The following is a 17264-nucleotide window of genomic DNA, read 5'->3' as shown; positions in this document are numbered from 1 at the left end:
TATCCACGGAAGGATCCCCATCTCACAGAAAATGAAAAATCACCCAATTAACTTTCTTTTTTAAGTCACTTCTCTCCCCCCCCCCCCCCCCCCGAATATCAGGGACATAAATCTCCAGTCTCTTTTTTTCACACCACTGTTACAGCCTTTGAATTGTGAGTGGCAGTTAAGGAAGGGCTTATTTTTCCTTTTTTTTTGGACTTTCTTCTCCTCTGTTTCTGCCTTCCCATCTACCTGGTCGTCTTCCTGGCTGGTTCTGTGCAGTGCCCACCGCTCCCCCCCAGAATGTCCAAGCAGAAGCGGTCAACTCCACCACCGTCCAGTTCTTCTGGAACCCACCTCCACAGCAATTCATCAACGGGATCAACCAAGGATATAAGGTTGGGATGAGTCTACGTTAAGGCCGGGTTCCAGGAAGCAGATGGCCACCCCACAAACATGGGTCTGTCCTGGGGGGGGGCACGTTCAATGCAGATTTGACTTCCTTTCCTTCCTGAATGAGGAAGGCAGCTGAATAAAAGGTCCCCCTTAAAAGAAAAAGAAAAAAAACCACGCAAAATGTCTAAATTTTCCAATATCATTAGGCTGTTTTCAGAAGTTGTTTTTATATTCAATCGTTGTTTAAATGGCAGTTCTCTCAGAAAACGTACAAAGCAAAACGTACACACAGGTTGATTTCCACTTGTCAAGAACTACTCAAATCCCGGTTTTTAACTGTCAAGGTTCTTTTCTTTCTTTCTTTTTTTTAACCTTCTCTTTCCTTGCTTTTTCATCTCGTTTCCCCCCTCCCGCTTTAATGTCTGAAGCAGCTGGACAGATCATATTTATTTCACAGTCTAGATTTTTTTTTAAAAAAAAAAACCCACATTATAATAGGGACAGTTGTAGGGAGGACATTTCTATCATATTTTTATGTAGCACATAATTTGCGTAATGATTTATAAATTGCCACATTTCGTGCGCTTCCTTGCCTGGCTGGTGTCACTCATTGTGTATTTTTTCCTGGCAAATGCACTCAGCTTCTTTTTATGGAAGTGTCGAATATTCAACTCGAAGAAATGTAAAAGCCCATTGGTGACCCATTGGTACATTTTCAATCTGCTTTATAGGTATAATTTAGCAAAGCCGAACACGACGCTTTCTCTGCCATCATGAATTGGAGAGTGGAGTTGTTGTTGTTTTTTTACTTCTGGAAGTTTTTGTTTATTTGTATCCTGCCTTTTATTATTTTTATAAATAACTCAAAGTGGTGAACATAAGGACTGGCACAAAGTCATCCAGCTGGCTTTCATGGCTAAAACGGGACTGGAACTCACAGTCTCCTGGTGATTGGCCCAAAGTCAACCAGCCAGCTTTCATGGCTAAGGTGGGACTAGAACTCACCATCTCCTGGTGATTGGCCCAAAGTCAACCAGTTGGCTTTTATGGCTAAAACAGGACTAGAACTCACCTTCTCCTAGTGATTGGCCCAAAGTCAACCAGCTGGCTTTCATGCCTAAAGCAGAACTAGAACTCACTGCCTCCTGATTTTTAGCCTGGCAGTTGAAGTCCCCAGCCCTTAAAGCTGCCAAGGTTTGGACACCCTGTCCTAATGGATTAGGCTACCTTATGCATGCTTAGTCGAGAATATTTAGCTTGCCACCTTGTGGGCATCACATTGTGGTTTGCAAGCGTAGCATTGTGCTTGCGAGAGATAGCATTTCTGCAGCCAAATCCTTTGCTGCGGGCCTCTCAGTGGCTTAGCCCGGTTGCAGACAACACAGTGAAGCAAAAACAGATCAATCACAGTTAAATCAAAGTGGGATGTAGGCAGCCAAGCTCCCATTTGTCTTCTGTTCTCTGTAAGTCTGCCAATGGTAGTTCATTGTATCTTGGAGCAAGCTTATTAAGTAGCATGTTAGAATTCTGCAGCGAAGGGATTTTAATCCAGACACGAACAAGGGAGATTTTAATCTAGACTACAGAGAAATGGAGGGAACTGTTCCTACGAGGCAATGTTAATATTAAGGCAACGATCTCAACCTTGGGTCCTACCTCAGCCTTGACTTAGAGTTGAAAAGTAGAACTTAGAGGACAGAGTCCAATGCACTACACATTGTGTGAGTGCTTCACATCCTGGGCCTGTTTCCTACATATTATCACCATATCTCCCAAGCGTTTCCTTTCCTCAGGTGACCATCCTCCTTCTTTCATTCATCCTTTTTTTTTTCTTCTAACCCCTGAATGGTTTTCTTTGCTGAGATGGGCTCTTATATTCTTGACATTCCTGTGATTACACAATGAGAACCATTAACCAGTGGAATGGTTTGCCTCCAGAAGTTGTGGGTGCCCCATAACTGGAGGTTTTCAAGAAGAGACTAGACAGCCATTTGTCCATGGGGTGGATTGGAAGATCTCCAAGATCCCTTCCAACTCTGTTATCCTGTTATTCTGATTAGTCATACCACTATTAAGCAGAAAAAGAAGCTTGCCCGTGGTTCTTTATGTCCTTAAAAATAGCTTGAATGTCTTGGGGATGGGGGTGGTGGGCTGCCTTTCTGCGTCTAGATACATTACAAGCCTCATAACACCGTAAGTCTGTCCGTGATGACTTACTATGTCAGTTATGTTAAGAAGAATCTCCGTGCTTTCGTAACTGAGCTAATCCAAGTTCTGCTGTCTATGGCGTTGACCGAGGATGGTAGCTCGCCCTCAAAGTATGTCATCTCTCTTTGATTCCACCACACCCCTGTCCAGCTTTTGGCATGGCCAGTTGATGCCCCAGATGCTAAGACCGCCGTCACCATTCCTCCAGATTTTCATGGCGTCCACAGAGGATACATAACCAACCTGAAGAAATTTACAGCTTACTATACATCAATCCTTTGCTTCACCACCCCAGGAGACGGACCACCCAGTCCACCACAGTTGCTGCAGACTCACGAAGACAGTAAGTAGAGCCATTGTCTTTACAGATTGTTGGGGGGGGTAACAGGCTGACTCTGTAAACCGCTTAGAGAGGGCTGTAAGGCACTGTGAAGCGGTATATAAGTTTAAGTTCTTGTATACTTATATACTTATTGCTATTGCCCTTCCTTCCTTCCTTCCTTCCTTCCCTCCTTCCTTCCTTCCTTCCTTCCTTCCCAGTGGTTAGAATGCAGTATTTCAGGCTGAATCTGCCCACTGCCAGGTGTTCGATCTTGACCAGCTCAAGGTTGATAGCCTTCCATCCTTCCGAGGTTGGTGAAATGTTGGGGGCAATAGGCATCAGACGACGAATTTTAAATGCATAAATGTTCAGATATTTACAGAGTGACCCTTTTAACGATCTCTTCTGCAAACTAAGTACAACGAATCTTAAATAAATCTTGTTTCATAAGCCTTTATTGTTTTTCTTCCAGTGCCACTTATTCTCTTCCCAGCCAGCCTCTTGAGGTTGTTCTGTTTTTCTACAAGAGATAGGTAGCCTGCCAATGAACAAGGTTTATAGCCTTCCTAATTAGGTGAAAACCTTTCCTTCGGTTTGATTAACCTGCGCAAAGGATCACTGCAGATCTGAAAATAAAAAACTCTTACCGAGGGGAACGCTTCCATATTGGAAGAGAATTGGCTGCAGGGTTATAAATAATGTGCAGCTCTGCCTTCTGGGAATTGTTTTGTAAATTATTGAGCCTTATGAATGCTTGCCTTGCTTCTAAGAATCAACTGTGATTAAGGGGCTGTGTTACTTACACGAGCAGACCAATGAAGGGCTTAATTATCGTTTCATTAAAGAAGGATTGTATTCGTTCATTTTTTTACAGTGCAGATCAATGTTTCTCAACCTTGTCAACTTTAAGAAGTTTGGACTTCAACTCCCAGAATCCCCCAGCTGGGCTTCTTAAAATTGACAAGGTTGACAAACACAGGTCCAGATGCTATAATGGTTGTTGCAGGAAAGAGCTGGCTAGGGAATTCTGGGAGTTGAAGTCCAAACTTCTTAAAGTTGACAAGATTGACAAACACACACACACACACACACAGAGAGAGAGAGAGAGAGAGAGAGAGAGAGAGAGAGAGAGAGAGAGAGAGAGAGAGAGAGAGAGAGAGAGAGATGCCGATCTCCCGGATGTTTGGGGCTGAGATTCACGACAGGTTGATGAAAACCAGGAAGAGTTGGTCTGGGTGGACAGAGCCTGATTGAGACCCTGTTTGAGAACCCATTAAAGACAACTCCAGAGTTCTCTTGAGATACAGATGAGATAAATGAACCACCAGGTTGAATTATTGATTCATATTAGCCAAGCAGAAGGGACACTTCAAAGACAATATTGAAACATCAAGAGGTCTTTCTGAAATCCAGGGCTTCCTCTGGAGGATTTGGGTAGCCTGTTTTTTTTTTTTTTTTAACCATCCAGGTTAGAGCATTTCAACAAGCAGATACTCCTGGGCATAACATACCGAGGTCTGGTCCTGTCCAATCCTCGCTGAGTTATAGCAGCTTTTCTCGCTGATCTCGATATATTTCACGAGGGTTTCTGCTTTCCAGCATTTCTCACACAATCACCTCGCAGCTTGCCAACGGGAACAAGCCCATCTCATACAGTATATATGTGTGTGTGTATATATATCTTATTTTATATTTGGGGTTGAGCTCCTGCAAAATGCAAAATTTGGGTAGGACGAATTAGGCTGTCTGCCTGTCAACGCCTGCAAGATTTGCAACTGCGGAGGGGCCTAAACCACAGGGATACACAGCTGTGTGCAAGAGCTCCAGAATGTAACTCATTCTTTAGCTCATTCATGAAAATTGAGGGAGGAGAGGATAATTAATGCCTGCCTGATCAGTGAAAGCCTCCTTGTCTGGGTTCACACAACCCAATTAACAAGGTCAAGGAAGGACCTCCTTGCTGCCATGGAGCCACGTTCATAAATGTGACTTGTTTTCATCTTGGTTGGTTGTCTTATAGGCAGGGGCACCTCTTTGGGTGAGCTTCAGATCTATTCTATCTTGTAAACTTAGAAAAGGGATTAATCTGATAAGTAAGGCTTGCTGAGTCACTTAATTTTACACGGGGTTTACTGAAATGCAGAGCAGTAAGGGTGAATGGATGCTCTGGATTACCTTCTCCAGACATCATCTGCTTTGAAGCCTTCAGAGCGTCCTCTGACGCCCATGAAGCCAGCCCGATTGATCCAGCATTTTAAACATCCATCTAACTAGCATGGCCCCGAGCCAGTTATTCTTGGCTACTGCTGGGTTTGTTTTGTTCTTTGCCAGCTGGGCAAGAGGTGAGCTCTTGCTTGAGCAAGGGGTTGGATTAGGTGTCCTCCGTGGACTCTTCCAACTCTGGTATTCACTAAGCCAGGGGTTCCCAACCAGGGGATGCAAAAACTTGGGTTTTCAAAATTATAGTGTATGTGCATAATTTGTTGCCGTTATTTCGAACTGTTGTAAGGGGTGCGAGGATATATCAGAAGCGTTCTATAGAAAAGGTTGGGGACCACTGCACTAGGCTGTGCTTTGACAATTAGTCCCTTCCAAATAATGGAGAAACTCTCACCCCCAAAGCTTCTGAGCCTGCAGGGGTTTTCCAAACTTCTCTCCTTCTTCCCAAGCTCAAAGAAGACCATCCCTCTTTCTATTTATAAATCTGTGCTGTCCAATCCATCCCAGTCCTTTCAGTGGAGCAGTTGGGATGAAGTGGGGAAAAGCATTCGTACCAGTGATAACCACAATCATCTTTAGCACCTCGATGTTTCTGACAGCTCTCAGATTCTCACTCTCAGCCAGCCCTCGCTGCTGGCTGTTTTGTTTCTTCAATCCTCAAACCGCTGACCTGAATCTGATCCCAAATAAAAGAAGCTTTCCCCCCTCCCCCCATTAACAGTTGGGGTTTTTTTTGTTCCTTTTCCGCTTGCCAGCACCAGGAACGGTGGGACACCTGAGCTTCACAGAGATTCTGGACACTTCACTCAAGGTCAGCTGGCAAGAACCCGTTGAGAAAAACGGCATCATTACAGGCAAGTATCCGCAAAGAGCTGTTACAAAACACCTTGCAAAGAAAATTGCAGAGGGGGCAAGTGGGCCTGTGAATGTAGGAAAGGAAGGCTAGAGAAATTGTTCTGCTCAGGGAATTTGTATCTGTGAAGAGCCTCTGGCTGAGAGAAAATGTTAAGATCTTGGCTTTGACTTCTCTGGAGCTGAGAGCTCCAATGAGTGGTTGGAGAGTATGAGGACCAGTTACTGCTATTTGACAATAATGACCTTGCCAAGAGGAATCTGTGGGACAACGCACATCTACACCAGCTTTGAACCCACCATCAAAGGTACACACTACACTTTCCACTTTTCTACCACCCCTCTGAGATTAGAGGGATGTCTGAATTTACACCAAGGAGGGTCACGGCATCGTAAGATATTGTCTCGCTCTCCAAAGCAGAAAATAGCTTGTTGAGTTGCTTCTCTGTTGAGCAAATATATCCATAAGCTTCTTTCACAAACATGGTAGGACCTAGAAGGTCACTGCTCCCTTCTACGTCTCCACTTCTCCACTTCATTTTGGCGAGATTCAGAACATACTCTCGCTGTTCATTGTTCTATTATGGTTGGAATGTTGTAATAATGGACCTTTCTGCCACTTACACCTCCAGAACCGTGTAATGGTTTCACATCTCTTCTGCGTTGTGAGTATACTATTCTTATTCACATTATACATTTGAGCTACAGTAGGCAATGGAAGGGTTTATTAGCAAACATTTGTTATTATGATAAATGAACCTTAAATCCAAGGACAGAAAAAGAAAACGCTCCATCATTCTAGGGAAAATAATTTATGTTGCATAGACAAAGTGTTCGTTCCTCCTCCAGCATATCCAGTTAAAAACGAAAAAACAATGAAATAGATCTGAAGGAGCTAAGTGTCCACAATTTAGTTTCTTGCCTTTCCATGGAAACCCGAGTGAATTTTTTTTTTCAACCATGGTTTTCGGGAGCTTTAAAGATGGCAGAAGGTGATTTGAGTTTTAGACCTTGAAGTGGGATCAATTTAGCTCCTGAAGGTCTTCTGCTCTCCTTTCATCTTAATTCACCTCAGTCCAAAACTTGATTCCAAATCCCCAGATGAGAGGGGATATTTATGGGTGGAGAAGGGAAAGGAACTTGGAGACCCCTCTCGCTCCCCTCCTTCATTTTGAGAAACACAAAATGACCCTATGAAATTTGGCCAACTGATTTGATCTCATGGTGCTGGGAGGTTGCGAGTGAGGAGCTGGGATATATCACCCACGAAGGTGACACCATGCTCAGCAGAAGTGGAGAAAAGACTCACTGACCCATAGGTCACTCAATGAAGAAATTCCGCAGTGGCATAGATTTTCAGTAACTGAGATAATGTGGTGGAATCGCCAGCTAGACTAGAAGGACAGGTCAAGAGAGGCCCAAGTTTAGAGTCTTTGCACTGCAGTAAGCAGACAGGCTGGACCTCCACCAAAATACTTGAAGCGTTATCTTGCCATTCCCGAGGGAATGCAATCAGTCTAACAAGATTCTTGTAACATAGTTGACTACAACATACAACTACTGTTGTGGCTCTTCTTGAGTGGTTGTGGTTGCTTTTGTTTGGCCTTAATCTCGCCAGACTAACTGCATTCCCTTCAGAACTGCAAGATAAGGCTTCAAGGATTTTGGTGGAGATCACCCTGTGCCGTTTTCTACAGCGCAAGGATTCTAAGCTTGGGCCCCTCTTAACTCCTCCCTCCAGTCTAGCTGGAGATTCCACCACATGTAGAAAGCTAACTCCATTGTCCCAAAAAGGAGGCGCCTTTATATTTCTGATAATAATGTTGGTCTAAAGATGTACCAGGCTAGCTTTATAAGACCAAATCATGGGATCATCTTCAGGGAGGATTCGTATCTCAAAGATGCTGTTTATGGTGTCACCATCCAAGCTTGGACCGTGATGCCACGCTCACCATCTTGCAGATTTTGATCCCCTGCTATGGTCACTACTGGAAACCATCTCGTATTGTGAGGAACGTTGCATTTTAGGCTGAAAGACTGGAAGCGACAAAAATCATTCACTGCTTGCGAAAGATTAGGTGGCTTGGATAACGCTGCTCAGAAAGCTAAGAATTCCTAGGAGATTCCTCCTTTGTCACTTTGCTGTGAAGATGCCATTTGCTGAGACTTTGTCTTTAAATCTAATCCATGGAATAAGAGGAAAACACGGGGGCACCGGAGGGAACCAGCCGGTTTTTGGTAAATTGCCCATTGTAAATTTCAGTATCTTCCTCGTTCCCTCGATAAATTCTGATTTATGAGGGCCTGGATGCAGGCGGACAGTTGGTGATTGGGTGTACAGCTCTCTCGTCCAGAATTTAGTCCAGATCAACAGAAAATTATTTCTGAGGCTCCCGAGGTCATTCATTTCAGTTACACCGCAGCTTAGGGAGAAGCTACTAAGGCCAGTGTATAAAGAGATGCTTCTTAGCTGCTTGGACTTGGATCAGATCTGTTCTTCTCGATTTCCTCAGTACTTTTGGCCATTCATCTGTCCCATTTGATAATTTTTTGACATTATTTTTTTTTTTCAAAAGAAGGAAAACATCATTAATTTGCTTTTCCGGGTTCTTTTTATCTGCCTCATTCACTGGGCCCCGAGACGTCTTCTACAAGCTTAGTTCTGCGTGTTAGTTCATGCTTCCTTTTTCCAGCTTCAAAGCTTTCTCCTACTGATGCGATTGTTGACGTATCAGCAGCCGATCTACTTGCTGGACCACAAGGCACCGGGGCAATTTGACATGGTCACGTGATGCTTGGATGAGTGCTAAAGAACCTCTTGAACCCGATAGGGATTCACACCTCCTTAGGAAGGTTAAAAATGTAAGGCCTGCCTTCATCAGCCTATTCCTAGGTCCTGTGAAAAGAAGACCATGAACTCCGTCCCATCTCACTCCTCTTATTTATCATGAGCCAATTTTTAGACAGGCAACTCTTCATTACAAATAATTTGCTTAATCCAGGCAACAAGTCAAAGAAATTAAAGGCATCGGTCATTCTGGCCGGAGAAAGATTCACGCAGCCCTCCTTCCAACACAATGTTTGCAGCCAACACAACATTTGCAGCCACGATTTTGGTAGCTCAAGGATCTCCATCTGGTCTTGCTTCTCCCATTGCAATCCATCTGCATATTTTTGAGCCCTTCGGTCAAGTTCTCTATTATTTGCTTCCGACTTCCTCTGAGATCTATTACACCTGCCCAAGTCTCCTTTCCTCATGGGAGAAATCACTCCAGCCTCTTGATGCTTTTTTGCCTGTCCTCTGCTGCACCTTGCTTCCAGAGATTCTGCCTTGTCTTGCCCCAGGCCTAATCACCAAGGAAGATGCAATCAAGCCTGTTTTTCCCCCCTAGGCGCTCTAGGGGCACGAACACCAGCAAGGTTCATAAAAGAGCTCCAGGGTGAATGAAGTTGTTACGGAGGGTTCAGGGAGAGACGAGAACAAGTAAAATCAGAAGCGGAATTGAGAAAAATCAGGACCTCATGGAAGTTGATGGAAGCAGGGAGAAAGAACGGGAAAAAAGCATTAATAGCTTGCCCCAGAAGTCTACAATAGGCAAGCGAGATGGAGGGCTAGGTCTTCAACACAGGGGGATAATGGCTTTGCTTGACGTGGCTTGAAATGACAAGATAAAATGATTTGCCAGGCGTGCAGAGCCTGTGCTAGGGCAGGAACACAGAACAAAGGCATTTTCCACTCTTTCAGACTTTGCAATGCGTTCCCTTGGGCCAATTAGCATCTCATTTGCTTCCTTTGCTTCTCATTGAAGAGAACATTTCTGTCTGTCTTGCATCGGTGTTTCCCTGTCTGGCCCAACCCAGAGATGAGACAGTGAGATCCAACTGAGTTCAATTCTTTATTTGCTTACGCTACTGTACAAGAAGATCCATCAAGGGCAGTTAATCGGCCTCACCAACCGACTTCCGAGCCTCAATGGAAACGGATCAAGAGAAAGCGATTCCAAGTGTTTTGTTCTTGTTTAAAGGAAAGTCATCAATGGATGTATAAAAGTAGAGGCACGCACTGCAGGCTCAAACAGCAGTATTCTGCAAAAGTCCTGGGCATAGGTTGGACACACAACCCTTCTGAGATGGACATTGGTCCTTTGGTGAGCTCCAGATAGACCAACATTGCTGGTGGTTTGCAAGAAAAGATTGGACAACCCGTTGTCTGGGATGGAATAAGTTCTCCTGCCTTGGGCAGGGAGTTAGACTAGAAGACCTCCAAGGTCCCTTCCAGTTTATAATTCTATGATAAGGGACAGAATCTTGCCAGACTAAAAGTATATCCTTCTAGATATATTCTGAGATATTCTATGGAGTGGCTACTCTGAAACTCTTCCCCTCTTCCCCAACCAGTTTGGGGTTGCGCAATCTCTTAATCTGGGCCTCTTTTGGGGAGTTGCCAAAAAAACCCCACTACTGCTCCTGCAAGTACACATTCCATCACATTCCCTTCTTCTACTTGTTGAAGTATTGGGCAAAAGGAATGTCTTTTTTTTTTAAAGAAAATGTAGCATCTTCACTTGATGCTGTTCTCATGCTTTAGATCAGGAGTAGGCAACCTTGGCTCTTTTATGACTCGTGGACTTCAACTCCCAGAATTCCTGAGCCAGCCACGCTGAGGGGAAAGGGAGAGTTTCCAAGCTGAGCCATGCTGGCTCAGGAATTCTGGGAGTTGAAGTCCACGAGTCATAAAAGAGCCAAGGTTGCCTACCCCTGCTTTAGATCTTCTGGTTATATCTGTCATATGAACAACTTTTGGAGAATGAAAACATTTAATTGATAAACTGAGGTGCATTTCAGGTCTCTGGGTATAAAATAGGGCACATTTTAAGAAGCGGGCCCTTAAATCAGTTCTGAAGGGAAATGGAGGAAAATCAGGGCCACAGTAATTTAAAGAACAGAGAGATTTTTTGGGTGGTGGTGGTCAGATATGTTAGTTAATCGCTCAATAATCTTCTTACTAGTATGTATTCAATGTTATATAGTACATATTACATTCCTTTCTCTCTATCTCATTTCTCTAGCCATTGATAAAAATTGTCCCATGTCCTACAGTACACCGAGTCTTCTTTCTCTTTTATCTTTAATGTCAATCTGTCCATTTCTGCACCATCTAAAATTTTCTTAATTAGTCCTTCTTCCGTTGGTAAGTTTTCATTTTTCCAATATTGGGCAAATACTGTTCTTACTGCGGTTAACACAGAAGAGAAGACTTTTCTTGATGCCTATGAGGGCCATTGAAGGGATGAAGTTCAAGAGGTCAAGCCACATGTCCTTAGTTGTAAGGTGACCAATACTGTTGAGAGAGATGGCTTCTCCATGTTTTTTGAAGCTCCTCAAGGTAGCAGACCAAAGAAGCTGGCAGAAGACTGATTTCTGATAGCTGGCTTCTCATTACTGGGCAGAGTTTTCTTAAATGGAAGCACTTCCCTCTTGAGCTGAAGTAATGAAAACCTTAGGAGCTCCTTGCTCAGTTCTGGGAGATGTCCTTTAACCGAGCGAGCTTTAGAAGATGCTTCGGATAGTACCAGCTTGGTTTCATTGCCTCCTCCTTTGTTTCCCTCCAGGCTATCAAATTTCCTGGGAGGTCTACAGCAGGAATGAATCTCGCCTGGTTCGGACGCTGGCAAACACAACCCTCGAGTACAAAATCACAGGCTTGTCGTCTCTCACGACCTACACCATCGAAGTAGCAGCCATGACAGCAAAGGGAACCGGCTTGATCACTTCATCGACCATCTCATCTGGCGTCCCCCCAGGTTAGTCAAGCAGCATTCGGAGACGCTCAAGAAATATATCAGGGTTGCATTTAATTGAGCTTAGCACCCAGGGGTTGTTCAGGGACACAAGAACGACTTGGAAAAATTAAAAAATAAAATTAAAATCGGGTGCAGAAATTTCCTGACAGTGAGAACAATTCATCAGAGGAGCAGCCTGCCTCCAGAAGTTGTGGGTGCTCCATCACTGGGAGTTTTTAAGAAGAGATTGGACAACCATTTGTCTGGAATGGGATAAGGTTTCTTGCTTGAACAGGGGGTTGGACTAGAAGACCTCCAAGGTCCCTTCCAACTCTGTTATTCTACATTCTGTACCAGTGTTTCCCAATCTTAGCCACATGAAAATGTGTGGACTTCAACTTCCAGAATTCCCCAGTCAGCCTGGAATTCTGGCAGTTGAAGTCCACCCATCTTCAAGTGGCCAACAGTGGGAAGCACTGTTTTGTACTGATCTGAAGACGTTGCAGCTGATGGGCTGTCCCGATATGTAAAAATTGGGGGTTTTGCAAGAGGTTAAAGAGAAAGCAGCTAATTCTGGTACTTTGCTGGCATCTACCTCTGCAGAAATGTCAACAGGGATAAAGGGGAGGAATCTAACAAGCTGGAAAAGGAGAAATAGAAAAAGAGATGGACCAGGCTGGCTTATTCCTCCTTTTCTGCCCCATCCAAAAGAATGAAAGACCTTCCACTTCAGCTTCCCACTAAATTTGATGCTCCATCCCCAAACATCTTTTGAGCCTTGCTTACTGTATATAGAAAGAGCAGGACTACAGCGTTACAGATTAATTATTTAGGCTGGCCTTTGAAATTACACTTTAAGTGGGACAATTGGGACAAGGCAATTCCCACCTAAGAGTCAGCTATGTTGAGGTGGTGGCTTACTAAGATATGAAAGTCTTTCTGGTAGCCCTAGGAGATCATTTTTGATTCCAGAACCAATAATTGTGCTGCTGTCTAGATGAGAGGCAACACGCCGGACAGGAATACTGGTGATCTCCCTAGAGGCAAGTGGTGGATCACTCTTTTGGAGAAAGGATGTGGGCTAGATGGATTCACAAAGCTCTGTTTATCACCTTGACTTCAATTCTGTCCTGTAAAGTGGATCAAGCAGTCCCAAAACTGAGCCATAAGTTTATTCTTCTGCTCTGAGTACTCTTTTTTTTATTCTACTTGTTGACTTCTGCAGAGCTTCCTGGTGCACCTTCCAATTTGGTCATCTCAAACATCAGCCCTCGATCTGCAACTCTTCAGTTCCGGCCTGGATATGATGGAAAGACCTCAGTCTCTAAGTGGATCGTGGAGGGACAGGTATGCAAAAAAAAGAAAGAAAGAAAGAAAAAGAAAGAAAGAAAACCTAATGTAATCATCCTAATCCTTTTAGCAGCTCAAATTAATCTGTACTTGGCTTCAGCTGCAAAGTAGGAAAGCACATTTGCTAAGAGATCGATTTCTAGAAAAAAGAGAAAAAATGTCAAACTCTTTCTCTCGATCCATGGATGCTCTTTTAATCCATGGCTGCTTCTTTCACATGTTTACAATTGGGACGGTCAAAGCATTCCACCTACAAGTGACATTTTCATGAAAATCAAAAATCATTTCATGCAAAAACGGTTTCCCTTTGGGGAAGTGGATTCCACAATGGGTGTCACCAGCTGTGTGTTTGTTTGAAGTGTTTACGGATTTCATTTTTGGTTGTTGTTGTTTTTTTTAATTTTCCATGTTGACTTGGGGATTTATTTGATGTGTGCTGCCTTGTGATTACGTGAGTTTGGTGGCCATAGTTGTCTTCTAAAGAAATGGATTGATGAAATGAAGGAACATTTTGTCAGAGAAGCGTTCTGTGATCTTGACTGGTCTCCCTTTTTTTTCTTTAGTTACTGCTTCCCTCTTACAGTAGAGTACCACTTCTCTAGAATAATGCTCGCTGAGTACACATTTCTGCTCTAAACTCAAGATATTAATGGTTGCCTCTTATGATGCTGGACACAGATACTCACTGTTCTTTGTGATCGTTGCCGAGTCCGTTCTCAAGAGGGAATGCTAGTTGAAACACATTCGATCTAGCTAAAATGGGCTGCAAAGACATATATTTATAACCAACGTATTTGGGATTTTATGAAGCTTACCCATCTGCTCTATGGTTCACGTTTTTTATTAGTTTAATAATGTTTGGGGCTTGTGTTTTGGAATTTTAGTATATAATACATTTATTCCAGCCGGGATAAATGCCATCAGCTCATGCCTGCTTCTCTTTCATCACTTGAAGCCTCTCTGGACTCATAGTTGCCTATTGCCTTTTTTTTTAATGGTGCCCCACTAGGATATAATTTTTTATTCCACTCGTATATGCCTGCCAGTAATTGCTTAACACTTCACACATTGCTTGGTAACTCCTAAAAGCTTATGTCAGAAGGAGGTCAACCCATGCCCTGCAGATGTTTTGCATTGCAAGGCACTTTTAACCTTAGGTGTGCTGGTAGGATCACACATAAAATGGTCACTTCTCCAATGGAGCCCGAGGTTCTTTGCCCCTTTATGTCTTTCATGTCAGCTTCCATTGTAGAAAAGACAGTTCCCCCCTCTGAGCTCATGGGGGCAGGCAAAAGAAAGCGTGTGCCTCAAGTGTTGGCTCAGCTTCTCCACTTCATCCCGTCTTTCTTTCGGAATTTACTTTTCTCTTTGGCTTAGTTTAAGTTGCTTTTCAGGAGATGGCAAGAGCATGGAGTTGGGTTTGGTCAGGATGGCTCTCCTAACGTGATGTTTCTCGACCTTGACACCTTGAAGAGGCGTGGACTTCAACTCCTAGAATTAAAAAAAAAACATGGAAAGCTGGCTGGGCAATTCTGGGAGTTGAAGTGATTTTCTTTAATGAAAAAAAGGACGAGGGGGGACATGATTGCAGTCTTCCAGTATCTCAGGGGCTGCCCCAAAGGAGAGGGAGTCAAGCTATTCTCCAAAGCGCCTGAAGGCAGGGTGAGAAGCAACAGATGGAAACTCATCAAGGAGAGAAGCAATCTAGAACTAAGGAGAAATTTCCTTAGGAGAAAGTCAGAACAATTAACCAGTGGAACAACCTGCCTCCAGAAGCAGTGAATGCTCCAACACTGGAAGTTTTTAAGAAGAGACTGGACAACCATTTGTATGAACGGATTTCCTGCTTGAGCAGGGCGTTGGACTAGAAAATTCCCAAGGTCCCTTTCAACTCTGTTATTCTGTTAAGTCCACTCTTCTTCAAGGAGTCAAAGTTGAGAGATATTACTTTAATGCAAGAAGGCGGAAGTCACCATCTCTGTGCTGCAGTTAATTAGGTCTTCAAATGCTCAAGAAGGGCAGTATATTGTACAATGTTTGATCTTGAAAACGGGTCCTCCCTCCAAGCTTGCAAAGGATTTATACCGTCTCCAGAGAAATCAGAGTATAAGCTTGCATCGGAGGGGATGATCCTATTTTCCAAGAAATCTGTGCCTTTAATAACCAGCATAAAAGAGCAAAAGTGGGAGTATCTCCAGGCACAGCAGCTCTTTTGAGGTCTTCAGGAGAAAGTCAGCACCATGAAAACCGCACCGGGGGCCTCATTCCAAATCCAAGGAATTTATCCCCTCCTGGGTGGAGAAATCCGAGTTTAGCTTCTATTATGGGAGTTTCTATGCTAAACAGAATGTCAGGGGGGTTAAGTTATGGGACCTGAAAAGCAGAACTGTCTGGCTTGCCTTGTACAATGGGCTTTCAATCACTCACGTGCCCAACTCGGTGGTTATTGCTGGAGCCAGATAGGTTTGAAAATTCTCAGTCTTTGGGAAAACCTCTTTGCCCCTCCTGCTCAGAATATCCTTCTTGGTTTCTGTCATTCCATTCTGCAGACTAAAGCCATTCCTCCCATTTTCTTCTGTTAGTCAAATTGTGGTCCTTCCTTCCTTCCTTCCTTCCTTCCTTCCTTCCTTCCTTCCTTCCTTCCTTCCTTCCTTCCCATTTGCAGATCCCTTTAATAGCATCCATGGGTATTTCTTAGGTTTGATACCGAGTCTTGCAACTATCTTGGACTAGATGACCTACAAGTTCCTCATCTTTCAGACTCAACCTACCTCCACGTGTCCTCTTAGTGAGGTGTCCTTCCTCAAAGCTTGACCCACACACTTTCCCTTTTCTGTGTGTGATTCTAGATGTGAAAGAATCCAGGGAAGCACACAAGAAATCTGCCCTAAAATTCTTGAGCACTCCAAGGCCGAGAATCAATTTGATGTCGGGCTCATTTTAAATAATTGTACTTGGCTTCGTTGAGCGGCTCAACATTAAACCCTCCGGGAGCAAAGCTCTGCCTCTCCCTTGATTGAATTCTCCTCCTTTTCCAGCTGCAACCTCTCTCTCACACACACCCTTTCCTTTCCTTTCTGCAGTTCAACAAGCTTTTCAGATGGGCTGTGATTCCTCAAATGCCATCTTTCACTTTTGCCCTGAGCTGTCATTTCTTTGCGTTAGGGGAGCACTGCTGGAACGGTTACCAAGGATGTTGATCTTCCTTCTGAATTCTCTTCTTGTTGTTGACATGATCCCATTGCCTGCAGTAGCATTTGCTTGGGATCTGCATAAACATCTGCATAGGATGTTCCCAGATGTTATGATTAATCCCTCTTACAGAGAATGGATTGGGGTGGAAATTGAAGACCCTGTTTAAAAAAACAAAGAACATTCCAACTCCTAAAATGGATCCCTGGGTGACCAAAACTGAGGAATTGAGTATGTCTAGTCCAGTGAAAAAAGGGACTAGGGGGGACATGATAGCAGGGTTCCAATATTGGAGGGGCTTCCACAAAGGAAGAGGGGGTCAACCTATTCTCCAGAGCACCAGAAGGCAAGACAAGAAACAATGGGTGGAAACTAATCAAGGAGTGAAACAATCTAGAACTAAGAAGAAATTTCATGACAGTGAGAACAATTAACCAGTGGAATGATTTGCCTCCAGAAGTTGTGGGTGCTCCATCACTGGAGGTTTTTAAGAATAGACTGGACAGCCGCTTGTCTGGAATTTTCCTCCAATGGGATTTTCCCATGTATTTTCCCAGGAACCATAGATAGGGCAGGCTGGAAAGGTCAGTGCCCTCCTAACCATACCCAAGCACTCCGAGTTTGTTGGTGATGTCCATTGTGCTCTATGAGTTCATGGTGACCTAACCCTAAGTGGAATTTTCCTCCAATGGGATTTCCCCATGTATTTTCCCAGGAAACATAGATAGGGCAGGCTGGAAAAGTCAGTGCCCTCCTAACCATACCCAAGCACTCTGAATTTGTTGGTGATGTCCATTGTGCTCTATGAGTTCATGGTGACCTAACCCTAAGTGGAATTTTCCTCCAATGGGATTTCCCCATGTATTTTCCCAGGAAACATAGATAGGGCAGGCTGGAAAAGTCAGTGCCCTCCTAACCATACCCAAGCACTCCGAATTTGTTGGTGATGTCCATTTTGC

General features: G+C 43.8%; 1 protein-coding gene across 1 annotated transcript in view; it reads left to right on the top strand.

Moving 5' to 3' along the window:
* SDK1 (sidekick cell adhesion molecule 1) overlaps nucleotides 1-17264 on the top strand; it is a 262656-nt gene that overhangs the window by 157210 nt on the left and 88182 nt on the right. The window contains exons 18-22 of the mRNA XM_029284781.1: nucleotides 265-380; nucleotides 2737-2929; nucleotides 5884-5982; nucleotides 11593-11784; nucleotides 12989-13110. Coding sequence (XP_029140614.1) covers nucleotides 265-380; nucleotides 2737-2929; nucleotides 5884-5982; nucleotides 11593-11784; nucleotides 12989-13110 — 722 coding nt within the window. The remainder of the gene's footprint in view (nucleotides 1-264; nucleotides 381-2736; nucleotides 2930-5883; nucleotides 5983-11592; nucleotides 11785-12988; nucleotides 13111-17264) is intronic.

The sequence above is a fragment of the Protobothrops mucrosquamatus genome, unplaced genomic scaffold (assembly GCF_001527695.2).
Source record: "Protobothrops mucrosquamatus isolate PMUCROS unplaced genomic scaffold, P.Mucros_1.0 scaffold942, whole genome shotgun sequence".
NCBI classification, from domain to species: domain Eukaryota; kingdom Metazoa; phylum Chordata; class Lepidosauria; order Squamata; family Viperidae; genus Protobothrops; species Protobothrops mucrosquamatus.
The sequence above is the reverse complement of the archived record's forward strand: the minus strand, read 5'-3'. Positions and strand labels throughout refer to the sequence as shown.